Source organism: Zootermopsis nevadensis, unplaced genomic scaffold (genome assembly GCF_977971745.1).
Source record: "Zootermopsis nevadensis isolate Lab colony 2312 unplaced genomic scaffold, Znev_1.0 Znev_ptg000009l, whole genome shotgun sequence".
NCBI classification, from domain to species: Eukaryota; Metazoa; Arthropoda; class Insecta; order Blattodea; family Termopsidae; genus Zootermopsis; species Zootermopsis nevadensis.
Genome location: NW_028259141.1, coordinates 4,360,557 through 4,373,738, shown reverse-complemented (window position 1 = coordinate 4,373,738; position 13,182 = coordinate 4,360,557). Strand labels below are relative to the sequence as shown.

Genomic DNA, 13,182 nt, shown 5'->3' with positions numbered 1-13,182 from the left:
TAGTTTTTTATATGGGAGGGGAGGACAAAAGATTTTGGACTGAATGACAGGAACCATTCCCTGAACTTAATCTGCTCTTGATTTCTTCATGAATGTTATTCTGACTTGTTAGTGTCGTCCCCAAATACTTGAATTTTATCACATTTTCATTCTTATATTCTGAATTCTGATGCCGAGACGTGATCATATACTTCGTATTTTCTGCATTTATTTCAAGACCAACATCCCGACTAGTCCTTAAGAGTGTTTCTGTTTTAGCTTTTACAGTATTTATAATTTCGCTCAAGAAATTCATATCATCAGCGCATACCAACAGCTAATGTGTTACATTCAATTGCAAACCACCCTGATTTTCTAGGGTTCTTCCTGATTGCATATTCTAAGTCAAAATTTAAAAGCAGCGGCGACAAAGCATCTCCCCGTTTCAGGCCATTCTGAATAGGAAATGTATCGGACAAATGTTTTACCATACGAATTTTGCTAGGTTTTTGACTTAAACACGTTTTAATTAGTCTCACTAGCTACCAGATTCAAGCAAAATATTGTAAGGATTTTCTCCTTTAACTGGGTCATAGGCTTCCTTGAAGTCTGTAAATAGTTGATGGACCGTCCCACGTTTTCTCTAGTACAAAATGTGATCAGTTATAGATCTATTAAGACAGATTCCACACTGATGATCCCGAATAATTTCATCCATCCCGATAAGGCTAGATTCTGGTACTAATGGTTCAGACGTATGTATGTCTATCTACGTAATATCATGAACAGAATGAACATATAACACCTGGATAAAGAAATTTATCCACCTATTCAAACCCCTGTGAGTATGTGCGAGCGTATAACCATTCTCATTATTTTATAATATTAACTCTAGGTTGGTAATCTTTCTAAAATTAATTTATGGCTCTTTATAAATTTTTAATTAGGATGTTTCGTAACCAAATTCAGCGGTCATTTCTCACCCAAGTCTCTCCTGATTCACTGCTAGATGGCTCTGGCAGTCAAATCGGGACTGAGTAGAAATTGTGCAGTCAGTGGGTTGGTCACTCACTACTCACAAATTCACGCTTAAAAAGGACTAAAAAACCTCCGAAAAGGGGTGGCGAAGACCCACAACTGGATTGTAGAGTCAAGGAAGGAGATTAAATCTCTGATATTTTTGTTTCTGTAATTAGTCTTACGTTCATTAATTTTATCTTTCAGGTATTCTCTTTTCTTCTTCCTAAATGTTCTACTGGTTTCACGTCTTAAATTTTGAAAATTAACTCCGTTGATTTGGCTCGGGGTTTGCAACCGTTGTAATTTAGCCTGCTTTTGTTTGTCTATTAATTTTGACTACCCATCATGAAACCATGGTTTGTTATGTTTTAGTGTGTAATATCATAGATTTTCCTTGGTTGAGGTCTTGATATTTTCCCTAATACTTGCTCATGCGTTGGTAATATGCAAACTGTCATCTAAGTTTACTAAAGCCGCAAATCAACAAATAAGGAAACTTATAACAGATAAAAACTTTTGATTCTATTTTGAATTAAGTTGAGACAGCATTCAAAGATGTTTTCGGTAATTTCTGCTTTATTGTTCCAACGATATAATTGTAATTGGTTGGATACTATTAAAATGGATAAAAGTCATTGTGTGGGATGATGTAAACTGAATTCATGTGGAAACTCATTCAAATTGTTAATTGTCCGCTTATCTCTGTTGCATTTGAGTGGGATCGATCCTTATTACATAGATAAGCGTACGTATTAACTGATTATTTCGTGTTAGGGAATTACGTGAATCAAACCTGAGGTAAACTGTTTATTTCCGAGAATACCCAGAAGATCATGTACTTGTTTTCATACAGAACGCTCATGATTTGCTATTTCAAACTTCACTCCCGATATTTTAATATCGACGACGTTTCGAAAGAGTTGCCAGTATCCTATACGAGGTGCGATCGGAAAGTTTCAAGACTGTGTCAATAGAGGGCGAACCGGATGTAGTACGAGCTCCTGCCGCTAGGGGGTGCGGCCTACATTCATAGTGAATCAGTGTGCCAGCCGGCATCATCGAATTAGCATTTGTTTCTTAGTTACGAGCGTTTTGGTAGTGCATTACACCGACCCTCCTGCGATTTCGGAATGGCGTGTGCATCAAATTTTGCGAAAGACTCGCCAAAACGGCTACGGAAACCTATGAAATGCTAAAGCAAGCATTTGGGGAGTCCGCAATGGGTCGTGCACAAACTTTTGTGTGGCATTCACGTTTTAAAAATGGCCGAACCTCTGTCGATGATGACGAGCGTTCTGGACGACCATCTTCGAGTACAACATCCGAAAATGTTACGACGATTCGGCAGGCCATTCACGAAGATCGACGTCGTACCATCAACGACTTGTGCGACATTGTTGGGATAGGCTATGGGACCTGTCAGCTGATTCTAAAGGAAGAACTCCACATGCGACGCATCATGACAACGCGCCAGCGCACACCGCCCTCAAAGTTCGGCAGTTCTTGGCCTCAAACACCATGGCCGTCATCCCGCACCCTCCTTATTCGCCGTGTGACTTCTTCCTCTTCCCAAAGATGAAAATTCAGCTAAAGGGAAGGAGATTTGAGACGATAGAAGAGATTCAGGCAGAATCGCAGATGGTGCTTGACAGGCTGACAAAGAAAGATTTCCAGGGATGCTTCCAGGCTTGGCAGCGGCGCTGGGAACGTTGTGTTCACTCCCAGGGGAACTACTTCGAGGGTGATGGATGAATTTAATACCTGAGATAAGTGTACGGGTTTTTATACGCGCAGTCTTGAAACTTTCCGATCGCACCTCGTATAATGAGGCCAAAAAAAGCAAGCCTCTAAATGTGTGTGACAACGTTCGATTCATCGCAATAATAGACATCGACTACAACCCGAGATTTTCCCAAAGTGTCCGATACTGCGAACCCTCTCACCAAAATTATTTAATATATTTTGATTTAACAGAATACGGATCAGTTAAAATATAGGCAGGTCTTTCGTTAATGTATTTTTTTGTCCAGTGTTGAAGTAATGGATGTGATGGATGAACGCATAAAACTTTGCTCTGCTCAGTTGTTTTGATTCGTCTAACGGTCGGTAATACAGCATCAAAAAACAAAAGAAAGGAGGAAGATGGATTTGTGACAAAACAATTACACTGTCCATTAATAGAATGAATGGTATGGTCATGAAATAATAATATTTATAGAAGTTTGAGCAGGGCTGTGGAGTCGGAGTTGGTAAAAATGTACCGACTCCGACCTCGATATAAATCTTAATAACACCTCACGCTTAGGGAGATTCAACGACGCATTGAGCCACGTGGTGTGGGAATAATCCTTTGTAACTTTGGCTACGGTACCTTAAGAATACAAACTGTCTACAGATCAACCGATTTCTGCGATAGCAATTAGACGTATATTTAAATTTAGGTTATAAGTCTAAAAAGTAGCCTGATGATTCACGTGGTGGTGATGAAATCTCTTAAGGTACCATTTACCATTTTAGTAGGTTTACCATTATTAATAGAACGTATATCTGCGCTCAGCTGCAAACCTATCGGGAAAAGAGATCGAGGTCGGCCATGAAGAAGAATTTGAAGTCGGAACAGGCATTAATGCCTAATCCCTGATGATGATGAATACTTATTGAGCTTTTATGAAGGAGTCGGGAATTTTAGTGCCGACTCCACAGCCCTCAGTTTGAGTGAGGAAATCAAACTTTGCTATATAATAATAATCCGTGTCGTAACAGCTCCAGAGAGCCAAAGCCGACTAGCTTGACTGCTGGCCTCACGTTCACATGCCTAAGCAGAGGTGAACGATCATCCAACCAGATATAGGGCGACATGTGGTCAGCACGACGAACCCCCAGCCATTGCTAGTTTTCATGACCGGATTACGCTACTCATTGTAGCTCCCCAATTTCCTCACGATGCTGGGTTGGCACCGGTCCCATACACTGGTCGAAAGCTCATGAGAAAATTTCTTCTCCCCCGAGACTCGAACCAGCGCTCATTCCGTATCGCCAGTCCGAAGCATGATGCCTCAGACCGCTCGGCTACGGCGCTGGACAACTTTATATTATACTGAATAGAATCTACTCAACTCATCTAGTGTAGACAAATACTGCATTATATGATTTTTTGATATTTACGTTAAGAGCCGTCCCTCGTTCTAAGTTACAAACATTCAATTGAATAAACCCATTTAAATGACGTGTGTGATTATTCCAGTGTTCCGCAACCAACGTGCAGCAAAATTATTTTAAGAAATCCCATATTCACGCGTTAAAATCAGAAAAAGACAATATTACAATTACAGGCCCCGTTTTATGACTCTTCATTTTACGCCATTTCACATTAACGCCCTTTTAAAATAATAATGAAAAATAAAAAAATGGAAACGCAACACAGGAAGTGGGTATCTAGGAGGCGATAGTGTCCTCGTTCGCCAGTCTTCGTCTTTAATGTTGATGAGACGGGGATGTATTGGAAGAAGACCACTTGTAGGTCTTTCGTAGCCTGTGAAGAGAGGTCTGTCCGTGGTCTTAAGGCTGCGAAAGATCGGCTTAATTTACTTCTGGGTGGTAATGCATCAGGCAGTTTGAAGTTAAAGCCGATGTTGGTGTACCATTCAGAGAATCCACGTGTTATGAGGGGCATTGTGGAGACTCGACTTCCTGTTCTCCGGCGCTCTAATTAGAAGGCCCATCCCATTACGCCACTGTCAAAGAACATCAATAAGGGGACAGACAGTGGCGTTACTACATCCAAAGATGGCTATACAGGAACGAAGTACTAAGTTAAATTTTTATTTTATTACTTATATTTTATCTGTAAATATTATTTATATCTCATAATTATAAAATAACCACAAGTATTTAATACAAAAACACTTATATTAACTCTTATGGTTCAGTTTTCATAGTGAAGGAACCTATCTCATTTAAATACATTATAATTCTTCCTCGATTTACGCCGCTTCAGCTAACGACCCTGAGGAGGTGGGACGTAACCCCGGCGTAAATCGGGGCCTACCTATACTAATATACAACACACAATGAGCCGCCGTAGCTCAGTCTGTATAGTGACTGGCTACAGACTGGACGACCGGGGTTCGAATCTCTAGCCTCTGCGTTCAGACCGGTTCTGGGGCCCACCCAGCTTCCTGTCCAGTGGGTACCGGGGTCCTTTCCCGGGGGCAAAGCGCGGCCGGAGCGTGATGCTGACAACTCTCCCCACAAGCGCCTACATGGTGTATAGTGGGACAGCTTTTAATGCACAACACAGATATTGGTTCAATTCTGAAGGTTTGTGACGATGGGAGTCTATCTCCGAAACGTCGTGGTTTTATTAAACATGTTTTATGTTTCATTTTTATTTGCCTGCGTTTTTGTAGGGAACGGATTTGTAGATATTATGCGAAATTTCGTGGTGTGCCGTCATGTGTGTTTGACATAAGGACACACCGCAGGCCGAGAATATTGCATACACTGGTTTGTTCTGACTGACATTTTGAAAACTTCCACGCTTTACATGTCGCTAACGCGTGTTCTTTGGTTACAGGCCGGGTTGCCTACCTGCGGGCGATGGTATTATCGTAGTCTGCAGAGGGCAGTCCTATGGCGAAGCCTGCGACCCAGATGAGAATGATCATAACAATGATTTTCATCGACATCTTTGGTGTATAGGACCACACAATCGCCAGGTACCTGCAACAGGGTGAGTACAGTAATACAATGTCATCAACAATTCTGCCTGTTGTTTTGTATGGGTGCGAAACATGGTCGCTCACTCAGAGGGAGGAACACAGATTGCAGGTGTTTGAGAATCGGGTGTTGAGGAGGATATTTGGACCTAGGAGAGAAGACGATGGGGCGTGGAGAAAACTGCATAATGACGAACTTAAAAATCTGTACTCCTCCCCCAGTATTGTCAGGGTGATTAAGTCGAGGAGAATGAGATGGGCTGGGCATGTAGCGCGCATGGATGGGACAAGAGGTGTACACCCGATATTGGTTGGGAAGCCTGAGGGGAAGAGACTGCTGGGGAGACCTAGACGTAGATGGGAGGATAATCTCAGGCGGGATCTATGGGAGATGGGATTTTGTTGGCTCAGGACAGGGTCCGGTGGAGGGCTTTGGTTAATTCGGTGATGAACCTTCGGGTTCGGTAAGCCAGCTACTTAATTAGTTGAAGCATATGACGAATAAAATGTAGCTTTGTAATTTCGGCAAAGTTTAAAAAAAGTGATTTGTACGTATCTTCTTAATTGGTTTACAAAGAACTATTCAACAAAACCCTCTCAGGCAACAATCTGTGATAGTTCTGGACAGGATCTCAAAGTTTCGGATACCTTCTCCGCCTCCATCATCAGGTACATCTGAAACGTTCGGCTTCTTTCCAGAACGGAAAAGAATTTGTTGTTCGAGAGGATTTTATTGAGTTTAGTAGCCGTGAAAACTTCAAGTAATGGTTTATTCGGGACAATTGTTTTTTAAACACGAGTTTGTGCGGTTAAATAGTTTACCGTTTAGTTTTATAGGTCAGCTTTTGGTTAAACATTCGAAGCTTAGGGAAAATATATTTAAAATTCAGTTGTTTTAAAGAAAATACATCACCTCTCCATTGTAAATAATAGTTGGTTGATGCTGTTTAAGGAAGTAATCGCTATTTAACATTAAAGAATGTGGTTAAGCTGTTAAATCAGGTGTTCATGGTGTGTTAAATGTTATATATCAAAATTAAATTTTCACACGTCGTGGTAAATACATTACAGTCGCTCTAAAAGTATGATTTATAATCGTCTAGTCATGAGCTCGGGCTCGGACTATGACCACCCATGAAGGATGAAGAAATGTTTCCGTTTTCAATACATTCACACCCGGACATGTGACGAAGGCTCAGCGGAACATAGACATACATTTGTCATTGTCAGCTGTCCTTTCGAAAAAATCCACATTCAAGAAGTTCAAAACTCCTGTAACTGGATACTTTGACAGGCAGTTGCAGTATTTCACCCCCTAGGAGGTCGGACCCCTATTATTGGGTTTAAGCATAAGTGACCTAGCGTCACCACGAGATGTAAACTGTCACAGTTGGCCTCGGGTATCGAACCGACCAATCAGAGAAAAGTTATTCTGACTTAAATTTAAATTATTCCACCAACCACGAAACAAAGCGGGAACTCGAACCAATGATGTTACTAAATTTTAGATTTCGGAATGAGTGGGTGAAATTAATATATTTGAGAGAGAAACGTCTTTTACTACAGTCGTGAGTTCCAGTTGTAAGTTATTAGTCGTCAGTTGTTGAAAGTTGAAAAGGTTTGACGGACGTGGCAGTGTATTACATTAACTTTGACCAATATCGTGCGGAGATTTAAATCAGCAATCAACTGAAAATAAATACCTGAAGCCACAGTTGAGGCGATCTTAAATTAAACCCCGTGAACCCAGCATAAGAGTCTCATAAATCCCTTCATCGAACCCGATCCCACTTGGCAATAAGGAACGGTCACAGAGTAAGTAGTGCCAACCAAACAAACCTTGCGAGAGGAAAACGTTCGAGTTTCAGGAAACTGAGTCTAACCAGTGGGGACTGGAGTCAGAATCAGTCCAGATCGTAGGAACCAATAGGAGCGTGGGGGGCGTGTCTCTGCGTGGGAGGTAGAGAAAGACACGGAGAGATAAAAGAGTGAGAGGTCTGAACACCTCAAATCCTCCACCTCTTTTATAGTTGCGTGTCTGAAGGTGGCAGTATTTGGTGGTGCAGGGAGTACAATTTTTGTATACTGCATGATTTTGTGTGTTTCTGTTTAACGAATGATTACACATGTAATACATGCATTTATTTCTAGAAATGTAGTTTAAATATCAACGGAAGTGCACGCACGTACTTTAAAACGTTTCATGTATGGGCCTGTAAGGAGCAGATGAAACGAATATAAATAATTGTTGAAAAGATTAAAGTCGATTAAAATGAAAGGAATTTGAAGAGAAATTAAAAAGAGTACACAAAATTTATGGCAGTTCTTGTCTGGTAACGGAATAATGAGGATAGCACCGAGAGCAGAGCCATTGAACGTTGTAATTGGAAACCAACAGATGGAGAATGTGGAGCATTTGAAGTACTTGGGAAGCATAGTCACGACGGACGCCCTATGCACCAAGGAGGTAAAAGCAAGGATAGCCATGGCCAAGGCAGCTTTCGTCAAGAAGAGGATAATTCTCACTAGCAAGGTGGGCTTGGAGATGAAGGAGAAACTAGTGAAGTGTTACGTATGGAGCAGAGACTTGGACACTCAGGAAGAAGGAACAGAAATGCCTGGAGAGTTTTGAAATGTGGTGTTGGAGAAGAATAGAGATCAGGTGGACGGATCGAGTGACCAACGAAGAAGTATTGAGGAGAGTCAACGAGCAAAGAAACATTCTGCAAGCGATTACACGAAGGAAAGCTAACTGGCTGGGACATATTATGAGAAGGAATGGATTAATGAGTGATATCACCGAAGGCCAGGTTGAGGGAAAGCGAGGACTGGGAAGAAGACTGACACAGCTAACCGACGACCTTAAACAAGGAAATAAGATGACGTTCCAGGAATTAAAGCGAGAAGCCGAGAATAGGGACAACTGGAGAGCTCTTTTTGGGAAGAGCAATGGACCTGTCGTAAGACAGAACACTGAATAATAACACCAAAGATGGCGACTGAGTTTTGGGTGGTAGTGTTGCAAGCGAATGTTGTGTTTTGTGATGTAGCGTTATGTAAATTCCATTACAGGCTTTGTCTTGAATTTACGTTATCATATTTGAATTAACGTTCTGATCCGTTATCTTCGCGTTACTGTGATTCTGTCTTATCATGATTTCCGTTGGCCAAGTTTTACTGAAATATATCGATTACGGAAGATCTTGTCGAAGTCTTACCTTCGTAACTTCGGGTCGGGAACTATTGCAAAGTTATTACGAAATGTAGTTGAATTACCTTCAATGAAGAATAAACACTGATGTTTGCCTAAAGGTTTCGGGATTGAGACCAACTACTTTTAAAGTACGTAATTGGTTATGTCTTATGATCCAACCTGATGGCGAAAGCAAAGCCAGCTTCCGAAACGTCGTGTGTATCTAAAAAAATTTTAAGTTAATAGACGAGGGATCGAGACAAATAATACTGTATCAGTTTATAGATAAATAAATTGTCTGAGAACACGTCCTGATGAGGAAATTTTGACGGATGAGTGAGGAATTAACAGGACGTTAGAAAAAAATTGCGCTGTTAGGAGCGTCGTAATTTGTACTTTCCGCCAGATATCAGTATAAGATTGGAGGCGTATGTAGCACGGATGGGAGAGATTAGAAGTGCATACAGCGACAGGCCACTTGAAAGTCTTAGGCATAGACGGGGGGATAATATTAAAATGAATTCAATTAATGGTATCATACGTTTACATTCGTAACGTTCACTACGGATTAGCGTTTAATTTGTGAAGATCATTCATCCTGTTGTTTCAGATCGGTTGGATCAATATTTAATCGCTTCTCGAGTTATGTGTTCTTTCGGCAAAGTTTCGAGGTTCCGCTGAATCGGGCGGAGGAATTTATTAAGAGCTAATTCTCCCCACATCTAACCTTAACCGTCGTTTGTATTTATCCTCTGGGTCCTTTCCCTTCGTTGAGGCCTGGACCCCTGAACTTCCTGTTTCTAGAGCTCTGGCATCCGGGATTTCTATTCTGTGCCCCGCCCACTAGGGCTAACAGGGATTTGGAAATCCATTTCTGCCCTTGCGCCCACTTCGGTCATTTGGTACGGCCTTCCATAAACGCCCATCACTAGACGTGTTTTCCGAAACGTTGGGTAATTTTTAATATCCCATTAATCTCAACCCTGAAATCCAAAGTTAACCAAGACTTAGATTATTAATTCACTTAATCCGAACGCCATCTCACAAATAGACTTGTGTAATGTTTGTATGTATACATCTTTTTATGGGGAATTCTGTATAAGTGCGTGTCTAACATTGTTACTGCGACATCTTAGCTGATGCGCCACAATTACTAATAAACCAATTAAATCCAATGTAAGATACGTATTTTAATGTCTCACCTGCAACGTTATAACACTCGTCTATAATGAAAGACATAGCTTCTCATCGGTTCCAATTATGGTTTCTAAGTAACGTGTCGTTATGACAGTACAACTAGAAATACCAGCCCACATAACGTCGCAAACAAAGTCTCTGGGGGAAACCCCCCTCCCAGGCAGGACAACGACAATCTTAAAGGCATCTTCTCTTTGTCGTGCAATATCCTGACCTGATCCTTTTAATAGACTTCCTGGGATTGACGGAAAACTTCGCTATCAGTAATAAATAAACAAAAGAAATGTTTTGTGTGTGCAGAGACACAAGGAGACGTAGTATTTTCAGAAAAATGAAAATCAAGAATAGAAAGAAAGGAAAAGGACCGGATAAAGGATATGAAGAGAGAAGAAAAAGTTATCAATTCCGGCTTTGAGTGAGGATCTTGAAGCGATTAGGAGAGTAAATCACTTGTACGAAGCTACAGTAGAAAACAGCTGAATGTTATGTCACATTATGTACATCGAATTGTATTTAGAAAATCATTATCCGGGACGACACCGCTCAAGATAAAATCAAATCAGGGTCTTGTTTGTTTTGATTAACAGATACAGGTACCCAACATACTCTATTGGATTTTGCTGTGTCTGGTGTAGGACAACCCAAATGTACCAATTGTCTTATATTTAAATTAGAAGATGTAGAGTATGTAATTTTTTAATCGTCCTTTATAAATGTTGTTTTACTAACTAACTAACTAACTAGATGGCTTACCGAACCCGAAGGTTCATCACCGAATTAACCAAAGCCCTCCACCGGACCCTGTCCTGGGCCAACAAAATCCAGTTTCCTTCAACTCCTATCTCCCATAGATCCCGCCTGAGATTATCCTCCCATCTACGTCTAGGTCTCCCCAGCGGTCTCTTCCCTTCAGGTTTCCCAACCAGTACCCGGTGCACACCTCTTGTCCCATCCATGCGCGCTACATGTCCCGCCCATCTCACTCTTCTCGACTTAATCACCCTCACAATACTGGGGGAGCAGTACAGATTTTTAAGCTCGTCATTGTGCAGTTTTCTCCACGCCCCATCGTCTTCCCTCTTAGGCCCAAATATCCTCCTCAACACCCGATTCTCAAACACCTGCAATCTGTGTTCCTCCCTCTGAGTGAGAGACCATGTTTCGCACCCATACAAAACAACAGGCAAGATTATTGTTTTGTATACTTTAATTTTCAGGTTCTTAGAAATCAGACGGGAAGACAAAATATTTTGGACTGAGAAGTAGCAAGCATTTCCGGAATTTAGTCTCCTCCTAACTTCCTCACAAGTATCATTTTGATTTGTTATTGTTGTTCCCAAATATTTGAACTTTGTAACCCTTTCAAAGGATTTATTAGCCACCCTAAGATAATTTTGCCCGCCTGTCTTCTGATGACGAGATACTAACATGTACTTAGTTTTTTCTGAATTTACTTCCAGCCCCACTTGTCTACCAGCCTCTAGTAAAACTTCTGCGTTCCTCTTTATTGTATTTATATCGTCCCCCAATAAATTAACATCATCAGCATATGCCAATAGCTGATGTGTCCCATTCAATTGCAAACCCTCCTGCCTACCTTGGACCTTCCTGATGGCGTATTCTAGCGCAAAGTTAAAGAGCAAGGGAGACAAAGCATCTCCTTGTTTTAGACCGTTCTTGATGAGGAATGTCTCAGATACATATTTACCTACTCGAATTTTGCTACAGGTTTCATTTAAGCACATTTTTATTAGACCCACTAGCTTCTTTGGTATACCAAATTCAATAAGAATATTGTATAGCACTTCTCTCTTCACAGAGTCATAGGCTTTTTTGAAATCTATAAATAACTGATGTACGGTCCCACCGAACTCCCATTTTTTCTCTAGTATCTGACGAATGCAAAAGATCTGATCAATCGTTGATCTGTTTCGTCTGAACCCACACTGATGATCCCCAATAATTTCATTCGCATATGGGGTTAACCTTGCCAAAAGAATGTTGGATAGAATTTTGTATGAGGTTGATAGCAGCGATATTCCTCGGTAATTACCACACTCAGTCTTGTCCCCCTTCTTATGAATAGGAATAATTATGGATTCCTTCCACTGTTGTGGCATCTCTTCCTTATCCCAAATTAACTGAATAAGCTTATGGATCCTCATATGCAACCCTTTGCCACCTGCTTTAATTAATTCGGCCGGAATCTGGTCAATTCCTGGAGATTTATAACTTTTCAACTTCCCAATGGCTAGTTCCACTTCATCTAAGCTAGGTTCTGGCACCAACAGTTCAGCTGTATGCATTTTAATCTGTCTAATATCACCAGTATCATGAACATTTAAGAGCTCGCTAAAGAAATTTTTCCACCTATTCACAATTTTTATTGGATCTGCAAGCAACTTGCCACTATCATCCTTTACCAAATTGGTCTGGGGTTGATATCCTTTCTTAAAGTTATTAATGCCTCTGTACAGGTCTCTGATGTTTTTTTCCTTATTATTTGTCTCAAGTTCAGCAATTTTGCCCTTCAGGTATTCCCTTTTCTTAGTCCTAAAGGTTCTACTAGCCTCACGTCTCACGTTACATAGATTATCCGCATTTGTTTTGTTTGGGTTCTGCAACCATTGAAATTTTGTTTGCTTCCTTCGATCTATTAATTTTGAACATTCTTCATCAAACCACGGTTTATTTTGCTTTCTCCTGTAGTATCCTAGTTTCTCTTTTGCTGAAATTTTGATGCAGTTTCTGACATTTTCCCACTCCCTGTTGATGTCCACACTTTCATTATCCTCATTTGCCTCTAAAATTTGAAACCTATTCGAAATTTCAACTTGATATTGTTCCTTTGCCTCTCCCTCACTTAATTTTTTCAAATCAAATCTTTCTGTGTCAAAATTTTGTTTAGTTCGTCTACTTACTGAAAGCCGCTCCCTCACTTTTGCTACCACCAGATAATGATCAGTGTCGCAATCTGCTCCTCTGAATGATCTCACATCAATTACATTTGTCTGCCTTCTCTTATCTACTAAAACATGATCTATTTGATTGTGTGTTCTGCCATCTGGAGAAGTC

General features: G+C 40.7%; 2 protein-coding genes across 14 annotated transcripts in view; one reads left to right on the top strand and one right to left on the bottom strand.

Moving 5' to 3' along the window:
- Positions 1–13,182, bottom strand: part of LOC110838315 (tachykinin-like peptides receptor 86C) — a 63,689-nt gene that overhangs the window by 8,112 nt on the left and 42,395 nt on the right. For 9 of the 10 annotated variants that reach the window (XM_022081413.2, XM_022081421.2, XM_022081412.2 and 6 more), the window contains one exon: positions 5,590–5,721. The exons of the other annotated variant lie outside the window; for it this stretch is intronic. In XM_022081413.2, coding sequence (XP_021937105.1) covers positions 5,590–5,721 — 132 coding nt within the window. The remainder of the gene's footprint in view (positions 1–5,589; positions 5,722–13,182) is intronic. 10 annotated transcript variants of the gene reach the window in all.
- The window catches only part of LOC110838329 (polycystin-2-like protein 1), a 40,980-nt gene continuing 33,388 nt past the window's right edge, over positions 5,591–13,182 (top strand). For 2 of the 4 annotated variants that reach the window (XM_087345852.1, XM_022081437.2), the window contains exon 1: positions 5,602–5,731. The gene's annotated coding sequence lies outside the window, so the exon portion shown is untranslated. Of the gene's footprint in view, positions 5,732–13,182 lie in introns of all 4 variants that reach the window. The other 2 variants (XM_087345854.1, XM_087345853.1) reach the window with 2 other exon arrangements.